The 14,880-nt window shown below is 34.3% G+C and overlaps 1 protein-coding gene across 3 annotated transcripts in view; it reads left to right on the top strand.

The window, feature by feature from the left end:
- Positions 1–14,880, top strand: part of LOC145689825 (LIM homeobox transcription factor 1-beta) — a 140,151-nt gene that overhangs the window by 70,589 nt on the left and 54,682 nt on the right. For all 3 annotated transcript variants that reach the window (XM_081764038.1, XM_081764037.1, XM_081764039.1), the window contains exons 3-4: positions 6,433–6,650; positions 9,815–10,011. In XM_081764038.1, the coding sequence (XP_081620164.1) occupies positions 6,433–6,650; positions 9,815–10,011 (415 nt within the window). The remainder of the gene's footprint in view (positions 1–6,432; positions 6,651–9,814; positions 10,012–14,880) is intronic.

The raw sequence follows: 14,880 nt of genomic DNA, 5'->3' as shown, positions 1-14,880 counted from the left end.
GGCTGTTCTTTTGCTCTTGAGGGATCCAACGGGAACGTAACTTTTTCACACTAAATAATCATAAAGAATTTTTCATATTTGACTCATGTCAATATCAAAATGTGACTAAATTTCACAGTATGTCACATGTTGGTCACAGTGTCGATGTTCTCTTGTTCTATGGTTGACGCTGAACGACCTCCACGAACTTGGTCACTGAGGCTGTTGCAGTCAAATCTAAATTCTTGAACCCAACAATGAATAGCTTTTCCTTTTTTAGAGGGGGCTTCATCAGAAAACGTAACACTGATTCGACTGGCACATTGTTGTTCCGTTAAATCCTATCGAAAGTCATCATAAATCATTGCGCGAAAATGCTCTCTGGTCAAATCCATTTTTTGACCGACTTCTTCGCTTCAAACTGCTCCTGTAAAACAAAAAGGAAACCTTGTTAGATGGAAAGCCACTTGTATATTCAACACATATCATACTTCACAGATATAACAAATTTCAACATATTGCAAGTTCCTCAATATACAATTCACAAAACTTTGAGTTCAACCCTCGTACATAAATCGAACATACAATGAAGATATACAAATAAAATATGAGGTACATGCTGACTAATGACATATTCTCCATTACTATTTCCAGAGTATAATATAGGGTTTTTTTTTTTTTTTTTTTGGTAAAACGTGTCTAGAGTTTGGGCTTCCATGCAACACTGAGTTTCGTATTATAATTCAAACTTTTCAGGAGTGATTGTTTATTGTTTATTTTCCTTTACATATAACCGATGTGTTGTTATTGTTTTGCGAGATGGAATTCCAAATATCATAGTCATAATAGCTTTACTTCCAGTTTTGTAAACCCCTGTCAGCAAAAATATACTGCAACTTGTAAGATATCAATAAATATAAACTGGTACAGTACACTAAAATACAATTCCAGAAATTATTAGTATTTTACTGGAGAAATTCCAAACATAAGATTAATACCAGTCGATAGAACTCATTGGGCCCAACTTAATGATATGGGTAACCCGAGAATTGGTTAATGGAATTCATATTAGTTATTTTCACTTCGCTTTCTATTTCTGGCATGATTCTTTGATGATTATTTCATTTAATTCACTGTGTTATTCTAGGATTTGTATGCTTGAAATATTTTGATATGATAAGTGTGTTATATTAGTTTGGAAACCATTCAGTGCAAAACACACCTTACAAAATTATTGAAAGATAATATTATATTTTAACAAGACTTTTGAGACACAAATTTATGTATTTGAGGTTAGTGTAGCTCTTTCTGGAACTCGTTTCGTCCGAAACTATATTCTTTTCTCGTGTGTTCTGCAATGTATGGAACAAATCTGTAGCTTCCAATATACTCAAACAACTCTTAAAGTCTGCAACGGTGATACGCATTAAACATACATATTTTAGTTCATTAGTATTCAGTCATCTCATATTCGTAATAACGGGACGTAGTTTCAGATGCACTCGAAAAAATCCGTTATCCGGATAGCGGTATTTTGTACAAATATACAGGATGTATATGTTTACTACGGAAATCTATACGGAGCATATGTTATATATATGCTTAGTGATGTGAGGCGGAAAATTTTCCATTTGGGAAAATTTTCCGGAAAATTTTCCGCTATATTTTTCCGGAAAATTTTCCGTTCTATAAAAATATCAGTAATCAAGTAACAATTCCTCAGCAATCATAAAATTGATTGAATTCATGTATAGAAATGTTAAAACTGAAAGATCGTTTAAAGAATCTGAAAATTTTCATGGCTCAGACAATTTTCAGTACTATGTAGGAACAAGTTAAACAATTTTTCATGAATCGAAATATTTTCTGCCTTATATGGAAAAATTGAAGAATTTTTTAGGAGTCGGAAAGTTTTCATAGATCGGAATTTTCATAGATCGGAAAATTTTCATCCCTATGTAGAAACAAGTGGAAAACACTTTTCATAGGCCTGACAAATTTGGATATTATGGATAGTGATGTTAGGTGGAAAATTATCTACTATATTTAACTGCACATAGAGCTACAAAATTGAATTTCAGTAGAGGAAAGTTAATCAGCAACAAATTATAATTTTCCAATTAGCTTTCGGGAACCGGAAAATTTTGTATTTCAAGTTGGGAAATAAAATTTTACACAGTGTTTTTCTCTCTCTATAGAAGAAAATTTTTCACCTCACATCACGGTTAAACAACGATGTAGGAATAAGTGGACTATTCTTTTACGAATCGGAAAATTTTAATCACTGTACAGGACAGACAATTTTTCGAGTCATGGAAAATTGTTCCACTAGTTCCTACATAGTACTGAAAATTATCTAAGCCATGAAAATTTTCAGATTTTTTAAACGATCTTTCACTTTTTAACATTTCTATATATGAATTCAATCAATTTTATGAATACTGACGAATTGTTACTTCATCATTGATATTTGTTAAGAACGGAAAAATTTCCGGAAAAATATAGAAGAAAATTCTCCACCTCACATCACGGCTAAACAACGATGTAGGAATAAGTGGAGTATATTTTTACGAATCGGAAAATTTTCCGTTTCAAAATTTCCCGGAAAATTTTCATCACTGTATAGGACACAATTTTTCGATTCATTTAAAATTGTTCCACTTGTTCCTACAAAATACTGAAAATTGTCTAAGCCATGAAAGTTTTCAGATTCTTTAAACGATCTTTCACTTTTTAACATTTCTATATATGAATTTAATCAATTTTGTGAATACTGACGAATTGTTACTTAATCACTGATATTTGTTAAGAACGGAAAATTTTCCGGAAAAATATAGAAGAAAATTCTCCACCTCACATCTCGACTAAACAACGATGTAGGAATAAGTGGAGTATGTTTTTATGAATCGGAAAATTTTCCGGAAAATTTTCATTGTACAGGACAAACAATTTTTAGATTCATGGAAAATTGTTCCACTAGTTCTTACATCGTACTGAAAATTGTCTGAGCCATGAAAATTTTCAGATTCTTTCAACGATCTTTCACTTTTTAACGTTTTCATATATGAATTCAATCAATTTTATGAATACTGACGAATTGTTACTTAATCACTGATATTTGTTAAGAACGGAAAATTTTCCGGAAAAATATAGAAGAAAATTTTCCACCTCACATCTCGACTAAACAACGATGTAGGAATAAGTGGAGTATGTTTTTATGAATCGGAAAATTTTCCGGGAAAATTTTCCAGAAAATTTTCCGTTTCAGAATTTTCCGGAAAATTTTCATCACTGTATGCTACATATGAGGTACATACTGCTGTTTTGCCGCTTAGATGTTACATCATGTCACTACAAGATGTCTGACATCTAACAGTCTTCCGTATGCTACGCACGTCAGCCATATGTTATATACGTCTATCTGTATGTCAGATCCTGATAGTCATGCGGAAAATACGTTTATTTGAAACACTTATACGGAAAGTACGTATAAAACATGCGTTTTCAGTTATACGTTTGGTGCAAGATATAACCTATAGTCATATATTAACTCCGAACTACAGGATTTACGCATGTAACCTACGTTATTACGTTTATTCTCATTGTAGCGAGATAACGTAAAGCTTTATGAAACTATACGTCAGAATCACTTTTTGTCTTAATAGATGGCGTTGTTATGATCAGCATGAATTTTTAGGTTGTTTACATAATGAATCGTTTTCTTGATTCTCTCGAAAACTACGCATGAGAATATATTCATTTTGTTCATCTCAATGAGGTCTATTGACTGGTACATGTCTCATCTTTCGACTTTTGTCCGTTTTATGCTAATTTATTTATTTATTCTTTGTCTTATTTATTTATTCTTTATTTATTTATTCTTTATTTATTCGTGTCACAGAATTTATTTATTTATTCTTTATAATTTATGCCTCGCTGTATGAACCTCAGCCTCCCGTCCACCGTTTATGTAAGCATTAACGTAGCCTATAACAAAAAGAGTATTAGTTTGTTTCTAAAATACGATTTGAGTAATATCTATTTTCTCAGCTCCCTCTCTTAGTGAACGAAACTGGAATCCCAGTGAATTAAAGAGAAGAGCTCGTATCTTCCAACGGAACAAAGAGAATTCCCATTCCGACTTCTTTTCACTAATTTGTTAGAAGTTGGCTGAAACAATGGAGATCTCTTGAGGATTGTTGTTATTTCATTTGTGTTCATAATGGCCAGCTCAAGAGAAAACAAATCCATCGCATGTACTTTAATTAGAGGGGGAGAGGCTTACGCTCAATGGAGTCTCTTTTGTTTTACTCTGTGTTGTGGCTGAGGTGTGATTACGGAAGGCGGAAGTTATGTTGATCAAATAATAATACCCGAACATTTACTTTCTTTGTTCTGTTGGAAAACAAGAAATCATGTTTTCCAATCCCTAAATCCCAAACAGAAATACTCTAAAACCAAATTTAAAATATACTAACTTTTGCTGTACCGAGCTGCGAGAGAGGAGCTCTATGCGATCCACTTTTAAAAATATTTTTTCACTAAAACTTTCCTAGCTTTTCGAACAGTATTAACCAAATGTAGCTACGGAGAAAAAAGGTTTTTCTATCGCTATGTGCTTCGATGCTCTGTATCTTTGCAGGATGATACCACAAAAATTGTGTCCCTATGCTTGTCATTGAAATGTAATCTCTGTACAAAGGACCCCGCATTACTAACTCCTCTCTTTACGCACAAATCTGTTTATGAACAAGCTTTATGGACAATTTTTCCTTCAGCTTGCGAACAATATTTCGGGGCCTGAACGCACACATAGTCATATACTCATAATTCCATGCACAAAGTAATGTTTTTCCACGTTCGCTGTAAACGTTATCTGTGAGAATGCTGTTATCAAAATTATTTTTGTTATTCTTTTTGTGTTCTTTTAATTTAGTGACTTATTTGTCTTTTAGAAAAGGGTAACGTAATTTTCGTTCTATATTCTTCATTTAATATATATATATATATATATATATATATATATATATATATATATATATATATATATATATATATATATATATATATATATATATATATATATATATATATATATATATGAAGAATATAGAAATGAAATTTAATGAAATCTCTAAGTTTTACGTCCCACGTTTATGCCGGCGAGGCTAAAGGAGACGGTGATGATGAGAAATGAATGAAATGGTGGAATGAAGAAAGTGGAAGGAAGCGGGAGAACCCCGAGAAAACCCACGCACACGGTGTTTGTCCACCACAAAGTTTACTTGGTGGTGGCTGGGATCGAACCCGAGACCCCAAGTACCAGAGGTGAACGCTCTACCACTGAGCCACCGCGGCCCCTTAACTATCACAGTCATGATAGACACATCATTGGAAACATTATGGAACACAGATTCCAAAGAGGTAAAATTTGTGCAGTTCTCGCTTTATTTGTAGAAGAACGGTCTATATGGAACCGTCCTGAAAATAATGTAATTTACTTCAAAAAACAGACAAAAAATTGCCAACTTTCCTCCCCGTCCTCTCCCAAAAAGCAACAAGTACATACATGGGGAATTACAATATAGTGGACTACTTTATTACTTTAAATACCAATTTTTATGAGTGTACCGTGGCCCCGCGTAGCGTAGTCGCTAACACATTCGCCTTTTGTGCGAGCGGTCTCTAGTTCAATTCCCGGTGGGGGCGGTCGAAAAAGTGTAAAACGATTTTTCAGGGCAGCCACCCTGAATGAGGTTTTCCTGGACTTTCCTCATTCACCATACAAATGCCGAGGTGGTACCGGTGGTGGTATAGGTCCCAGGTCGCTTCCTTCCTTCCCTTTCCCTGGATAGTACACTCGCCGAGGGACAGCAACCCTCAAACGTGCTAAATGGCCTTAGATGCCAAAAACCCAGAAATCCAATTCCTAACTCCCTTTATGAGTGTACCGCTAAAGGGGGATTGAGCCTTGAAAAAATTCTGATGCAAAAACACGTATTTTATCCTCCCCTTTCTCCGTGGTACCTACATATAAATAAAGTGTATATCAGCGAAAAGCTTAATCCTTCAGGAACACACTGATACCAAAATTATATTCCTAACTTAATTAAGAGCTGAGCTATTGAGGCTTAAAGCTTTCAAACAGCAGTTGCGTCAATGGGCATTTAAAAGTTAATAACCTCATCTTGTTATGATAGTTAATTAATAACTTCGGTAACGAGGAAATAATCTGACAAATTAAGTGTAGTTTTTGGACAACGTTGGAGATTCTTAGCAGAGTTGTATTCTGTACCCATTTATAAGAATCACGATAAGTAGGCCTTATAATATTGTAATGTTAGCATTACGACATTCTCGTGATCCTCTTTACTGCCCTCACCATAGTTTATTTCAGGTTTCATTTGCTATGTTTTTTCCAGAGAACGAATAAAATGTATATTTCTTTTGCAGACTGTACGGGAAGAAGTGCCTCGGCTGCTCGGAAAGGATTGGTCCTGAGGAGCTGGTGATGCGTGCCCTGAACGCCGTCTTCCATTTGCAATGCTTCGTGTGTGTAGTGTGCGGAGGGCGTCTGCAGAAGGGCGACCATTTTGTCATCAAACAGAACCAACTATTCTGCAGGCCAGACTACGAGAAGGAAGTGGAAATGCTTCAAGGGTATGCCCAAGGTATATTTCTAGACACCTTTAGAAACTATCTGTTCCTCTCCCTAACACCTACAATGTCTTCTGGCTACACTAAAGTGTTAACTATAGTGGAAGAATATAGGATCTTGGTCAACACGTTGTTATACAGTTTTACCGGCTTAAAAAGAAAAAAAAGTGGTTCTTAATCCAACCCGTTTAATGTTCTGGATATATTCATGCATAACTTCGGCATAGGTGCACAGACTTTAAAGATATTTTATTAGTTTTCTTTTTTAATATACCTTTCCGATGGTTTTATATGAATTTCTTTAGGATCTGATGCTAATCTTTTGAGCTAGAGTATGAAACACCCCAACGGACGCTGGCTTAATTATAGCAAAGTAACGTGCTTATATGCAACCATACATTCTTTGGTGTGATTATGGTTGCATAGCAACACAGGGATTGTACTGCAAAGTTTCGTAACACTTTAATAGTATATTATACTGTCTATGTTGTTTGTAACATTTTAAACAAGTGGATTATATGTGTGAAGTTGGTTAAGACTGTACGCTCTGTGACGCCATTATCAGTAACGCATAGAATATCGAAGCAGACAACAGCCACTTCAACTTGCATAGGCAGTGTTGGCAGGCAAACAGAAACATTGATAACAGAGTAGATCGTCTTCTAGGTACATCTCTTAAAGCTGTGACCACTTTGCAATACCGAGTCTTTTGTATTCTTGTCTTTTGTGTCGCCTTGCTTCTTGGTTAGCTTTCAATACTATTTCCGGAATAAGAGCTGCTCCGGCTCAGAAATTAGTCGATTGGAAATGGTTAATCTAGGATCTCTTAAAGTGTTATCTCAGAATACGATTCTTCACACTTAAGATCAGAAAAAAAAATTAAAGTAGAGATCAATATAGTATGTTTGAGAAGACTATCGATGTCTTCGATTAGATATATTTGATGACCTTTTAACACTTTAGTGCGTGGTATATTGAAGACTAGTTCTACACGATGGTGTCTTTAAATTACAACCTTTGGTCAGAAAGGAAATGTTCATTCTTTGAGCAATAACAACAAATGAAGAATTCATATAATATTCTGTAACGGAGAATGCTCCGTTACATATTAACAATTGTGAAACGTCAAACTATATAAACTAACAATATGAAATCGTTTTCGGGGTGTACAGTCTAGGACAGCAATTCATCAAGAGGGCAGTGGAACGATGCGTGGTGTCGGAGATAATCTAGGATTCGAGATAGTCTTGCATTTCGTAACAAATTTTCAACGTATTCAAGTGCTAGTGTGCGATGGTTTTTAAAACAAAATCTATAGTTCTATTTCTAAAAGGATTTTTCCTCTGGTCTTCCTAACAATTGACACCCTTCTCGCAGAAAAAGACAATCATCAATGCTTTTGACTTTCTCGGAAATGTACATTGGATATCCTTGACTGGATAAAATCACTGATAAACAGAAACGCTCACGATCGACCAGTCTCAGCTCCATTACCAATACCAATCGTTAATGGTGGGATTAAAAGAAAAGTTACGCCATCAATAATAATGAGAAAACGATTACTTATAAATACGCGTACTTTAGGATTTGATACAATAGCTATGGAGGCGGACTCTATCATGTGGTGCAGTTCTATTCTATCGACCTTTCTTTCTACCTGCTACATAGAGACCACTTCAACTATAAGTGATTAAGTGGAACCGAATTTTCAACCACTACCATGCCTAATTGAAGAAAAACACCGCTACCGTGTGGATGCACAAGGTACTAACCTGCCAAAGTATTCATAAGTACCTATTTGAGTGTGGAGTTCATTTCTAAAATGATTCGCAGAAGTCAATGATACAGAGAACTGATTAAGCTATGAAGTCATATTTGACGTTTGAGGAAAATCACTCATACTAGTTAACGCTATTGCAAGGGGTCAAGGATACTTGAAATTTGAAACGTTTCTCTTTTCTGGTTTTCAATTCTCTTTAATCTAGAAAATCAAGTGATTGCAACCCCCTAGATTTCTGACATTTCAGATAGCCTTTACACCTAATTCGTTTTGCAAAGTAGAAAGTATGGTGGAGGCACCCTAATAGCGATCGTACTTATTGGTGTACTTTATAATTTAATTAATGATACGCACATATTTCCTATGAAGCATTCATTATGAAAATATCTTAATACAGACATCAAATTTGGAACGGAGGTTTCCTTCATTTTGATCTTCATGTACCGCAAAATCCAAAATCGACTCCTTTTAAAGAAATGTTTTTTCTAAATTTTTACTTTTCTTGATTTTATTTATCGCAGTTAATTTGAATTTTCCTTGAAAAACTAATAACACTATATATCATACAAGTTCAATCGAACTGATCACATCTGGATCAAACTTGGCATAGTGATAGATCTTCACCTGCTGTAAAAGAGTGAAATATTATGTACAAATCCTTCAGTTCCCAAGTTGTTGACCGTATTTTCTGAAAAAAAAAAAAAAAATACACTGAGCTAGTCCGATTGGGACTAAACTTGGCCTTAACCTGCTATGTGAAATATTTTAGTGGCCAGATTTTTTATTTCTTACGCACAAAGCTCTCAAGTAAGACACTGTTAAAAAAAATAGTAAACATTGTTTAAGTAGCAACTAAAGGTACGTCTTGGAAATAAAAAATAAATGAAGAACGATGCGTACTTCACTTATTAAATTATTTTCACCGATGACAATTTCAATTTATCATTTCAAATATTCATGATAAGGGTTCACAAAACTTTTTCACAGAAGGATTGCATGAAAATTTGACACTGGTCTAGAATATAATTGTACAGGACAGAAAGTTTTTGTGTATTCCAAAAGGTGGTTTAAAAGTTTCCGATATAATTCTAGAATATATTTGAAATCCAACTAAAATATTGACAACCGTAAGAGAATAACTGGAAGCAATTAAAAAGCTCACCAAATGTTTGTGAAGCATAGCATTAAAGTAGTTGTGTTATAGTAATGGATTAAGTTTATTGAAAGTGCATATTTGTTTCATCCGTAATAGTAAATGTGGACATAAGATAATAAATAATTATATAAGTAATATGATACCAGTCCATTACCTTAACAGTCCATAAATCAATACATGCTAAATTAAGATATTTTAAACATTGTATCATTTAACTTATGATTTCCATTCTCAAATTGCAGGTGAATTTTCCTGTGACGAACTCCTTCCGACAGCGAGGAGCCAAGATGGGCGGCGAGGTCCCAAGAGGCCGAGGACGATTCTTACAACGCAACAGCGGAGAGCGTTCAAAGCCTCCTTCGAAATTAGTCCAAAGCCCTGTCGGAAGGTTCGAGAAGCCCTCGCCAAAGAAACTGGGTTAAGTGTTCGGATAGTTCAGGTGAGTACTGCTGCTTCAAATTCTTTACTGGAAAAATAGTCTTTGTGGCCCAGAAGCATTTTGACAGCAGTGGTTGATTCATTTCTAATTGACTAACATAGCAGCTACCATATTGTGCATCGTTGTATAAGCGAGAATAAAAAAATGTCAAAGAAAAGCGTCTTCTTCAGAAGTGTTATTAGATGTATTAAAAATTAGTAGATGTTGGCAAGGAAAATAGCATTCCGTATAATGAGCTCTGAAAACTGTAACCCGTTATTAGTTTGTCAATTACTTATGTATAATAGTACCATTCAATTTCTTAAATATCATTTCTAAACTGACTTGGAAGCAGCGATGGTGCTGCTGCTAGAAACAATTCTGGTTAGGACTGGGCTATCGCGTTCAGCATAATATGGTCATGTCGCTCTTTCATCATACAGAAGCCAAAAACAGAAATATTCATTTTGAAACATTAGATGAACGTGGTGTTTGATCGAGAAAGTCTCAATCATCTTAAAAAAAAACTTCATTACGATTTCACATGGCGAAAGCTTCTTTGAAATGGGAAAGTACCAAAGCGATGATTATTTCCCATCTAGTTTATAATTTATTAAACACTGATGCTGACGGTCCTGCATGACGAAAGTCCACACTTAATGAATTAGTTGGTTATTTAAGTTTGTTGACGCATATCCGAACATAATTAGCTTTTTACCGGTGCAATTCCATTTTTATACAGTTTTTCTTAATTTATGTGATATGCACAATATTGTGACGGGAAGTCTTTTAGATCTTGTAAATGGTTTCAATTCGGATATAAACAACTTATTGGAAGTATTTTATGCAATAATACGGCTTAAGTCGATCCATGATTTCATGAAATCGAAAGATGAGCGTTAAATATATGAATACTCCCTGACGTCTTGTCGACAGGAGAAAACTGCGAATACACCTTAAGGTGTCCTACATATTCGCATGAGAGTATACCTCTCGTGTTTAATTTGTTTTAGACCGAACACTCAATTTATATGGATTACGTAAAATGAAGTTCGTTGTTCAGTTTGTTTATTGTTTTATTTTATGAATCGTCTTTTATTAAAAAAAAATGCTCATCTCGTAACCTTAATAAATTCTGGCAAAGACTATAAAGAGGATAACGCGAAACTAAAGAATAATGACTTCATGAGTGAAAAGCTGCATATCTTTTAACATAGGTAAACGCAATGCTTTGCCACTGTACAGCTTGCATACAAGTTAGAGAATGTGATGGATACAGTACATTAAGGACACCGTTACGAAAATGTAAGCAGATTGTCTCCACTCAAGAACACGGTCGAGATAATTGTTGTAGCTATCTATTCCTGAAAATAGTATTTAAAAATTAACTTTCGTTCAAGAGTTATCATGTGGAATAAAGAATGAAAGGAGGCAATAACATTACAATCTTATGAGAACCACTTAGCGTGATCCTAATGAAGAAGTTTTTCGACCTTTTGCAATGAAAATGTAAGTCACCACATTGAGTATGTTATAGCTTAAAAAATAAAACACATGTTTATAAAGGAAAAACATAACTGTACCCTTGCCTTTATTTGATGCATCTCTGTCAAATGACTTATGGGCTACCATATACATGTTAAAGTATATTTTACTTTAATTTTATCTGTAGAGAATTTTGTATTCAATATTTGTAACATTATGTTGTACAGTCAACAGCAAAAGTATTTCCTCATGACTGCTACAGCTCCATTAGGTCGGGGTCTCAGTGCTATTGCTGGAACCGCAAACGCCTGAAAAGTTGCAACCAAACTTTTACCTAACTTTTCAACTAGGTAACCCTATAGAGCACTGAAACAGGCTATTGCATAAAAAAAAAAGTGTTACTCATGACCTCTATATATCAATGACATTTTAATTCGTTTTGTGTGTATTATTTTACTTCATACTGTATGTAATAGAAAATAAAAATAGAATACTGATCATACATGAGTTAGAAAGTGCTGGAAATTAACTGAAAATATCAAATCTGGAAAGATTAAAGGAAATGAGTTCGTCCTTTTACATTTACAATTGATATAATGTTTCCTAATCGAATTTGAAAGGAAAATAAGTAATAAAGAGATTTTCAAAGAAATGTTGTCAGCCGCTGGGTAGGTTAGGAGCAACAAAATTTTCCGAATCCAGCATTTGAACACGTGATTAACAAACTTTTCACCCAAATCCGTTGACTTTCGTATACTACCTCAAAGCTGTTTTGTGTAAAATGGTTTTCTGTTCAACACTAAAACGTGTTTACAATCAGATACGATTATGTTTGCAGCGAATAACTAGAAGATACATATCTTGCAATGTATAAATGTATTTTTTCGCACAATGCATTTATACATTGCCACATTTTCTTTTACGTCACAATAACTGGTGTAAAACAGATTGAACCTGTAAAATTGTGGAGTTGGAATTATCATAATATTAATACACTATAATAGAACTTCGATAACAATTACCTAATAAGCAATGAAATTAGATGAATAGAAAAAAATGAAATGAAATCTTTGAGTTTTACGTCCCACGATTATGTCGGTTTGGCTAAAGGAAACGGTGATCATGAGAAGTGAAGGAAATCAAGATAGTTGGGAGGAAACTGGAGAACCCCGAGAAAACGCACGAACACGATGGTTTTCCAACACAAAGTCCACACGGCTTGAGCTGGGATCGAACCAGGGACCTTAAGCACCGGAGGTGAACGCTCTACCACTGAGCCACCGCGCCCTCCCTAGATGAATAGAATGAATTAACTCAACTAATGATTGTCTTTTCACATAGTCCTCAGTGGCCCATATAAACTTACAGGAAAAGATTTTAAGATACTAATAAGTTTTGTGCAACACTAAGTAAGTGAATGTCATAGGCAAGTGGTTAAGGCATTTGATTTATATCAAGGTTACCCATCTTAAGATCCCCGTATTTTCGAACTTTTTAACATAGTTTAATTTCCATATTCAGTGTGGTAAGCAATATCTCCTGTGGAGGAGGAAAGAAATGTTTGAGTGACGAGAATGACAGGGAATTGGAACAGATCCAGGAATGGAGACAAAAGATTTACAAACTTATTTCCTTCGATTGTTCTAGATTTGATATTTTCAGTTAACTTAAACCACTTTTAAACTTATGTATGATCAGTGTTTCTTCTCTTTTCTCACATGAAGTATATAGTAAAATAATACATTATACACACAGCAAACTATAGTATCATTGATATTTAGCGCTCTCTGAACAAAGCGTTTCAAAAAAATATAGATAAATCTTAAAGTCAAGATTTCTTTCATGTATTAAATCTACAGCAAAAACCTGTTTCACTGCTCTACAGGCTTAGCAGTTATCGTCTGCTGGGTTGAAATGTTAGATGTAAATTGGGTTGCATCTATCCAGGCGTTTGTGATACCAGAAAAAGTACTTAACCTAAGCTAATGGAATTATAGCAGTCAGAGGGAGATACTTTTGCTGTTGACTGTACATGTGAGCTCGATTCTCGAACTGGTAATTCATTTTGTCATGTGAAAAGTTAAAGAAATTGCTACTTAACCCTCCTGCTACCTTAAACCGTCGCGTACATTAGAAAACAATGATTATAGCAGCTAATGTTTAATGAATATTTTAATATGTATTAAATGTAGAGTTTGGGATCAACTTTAAAAAATAGCGTGTTCTTTTAAAATATATTACAATAATAGAATTATTATATTATCAAATGATAGTTTTAATACTTTCGTGGCTTTTGTATTGGAAATACTATAGAGATACAGAAACTAAGTGCAATATTATTTATGAAAAAATTGTATTCAGAAAAAGTGGCAAAATATGGTTGAAAATGAAACAAGAAGGGGAGGATGAGAATATATAAGTTATATATATCTCCTTCCTTCTCCTGTCCTTCCATCCGTTTATCCTCCTATTTAGACTTGGAGGTACTTCTATCTGAATGCCACTCATTCTAGCTTTAGAACTTCTTGTATGAAATAATAGACAAATTCTGACCAAAGCATATATTAACTAATAAATAATATCGTTACAGTTTCGGCAAATTAACTTTGCCTTCATCAGACACATTCTGATAAAGGCAAAGTTAATTTGCCGAAACTGTAACGCTATTATTTATTAGTTAATATATGCTTTGGTCAGAATTTGTCTATTATTTCATACAAGTTATATATAGTATATAAAATATGGATTCACAATTATTTTTGCGACACTTCCCGTTTTCGAAACTTTACATGTTAGTTGGTTCAGTACAGAAGTGGCGAACACACATTATCATGGTTACTTGTACTCTTTAGCACGCCACTGAAGAACTTTTAAACTTCCATCTCCTTAAATCTTGTTCGATTCCCCTCCGTTTCCAATAAAGAGAAACGCGGATGCGTTATACAAGTCTCGTTAGTCTGAAGAAAAGTGTTTTAATTTCAGTTAAGACAAGAGCTCTTGAACTTTGCCATCCCACGTTCAGCATTTCTTCTCAGGGGGATGTCTACAAGGAAATCAATACTATATGTTGCTATCATATAAGCACGGAATCAACTTAACTTTGTATTAATTAGTGAAAATTTTACAATATTATAACAGTATGTGCGTAGGAGTGGGGGCGTGTGTGTCACAGTTGGGAAATACAATAGATATAATCTGTTAGTAAACAGTCTAGTTTGTACATGTACAGTACACAAATAATAATTTATTTCAACAAAATAAAAAGTAAACTATGAATTATTATCGGAAACGAACGACAACTTTTCTAAAAATAAAACTACAGTCTGACAAAAACAAACCAGTTTTGATAAACAATGGTGTTATAGATTCGGTCATGTATTACTGCCGTCATCACACAAACATTAA

Source organism: Thermobia domestica, chromosome 7 (genome assembly GCF_964235325.1).
Source record: "Thermobia domestica chromosome 7, izTheDome1.hap1.1, whole genome shotgun sequence".
Classification (NCBI taxonomy): Eukaryota; Metazoa; Arthropoda; class Insecta; order Zygentoma; family Lepismatidae; genus Thermobia; species Thermobia domestica.
Note: the sequence above shows the minus strand (reverse complement) of the source record. Positions and strands in the feature narration are given on the sequence as shown.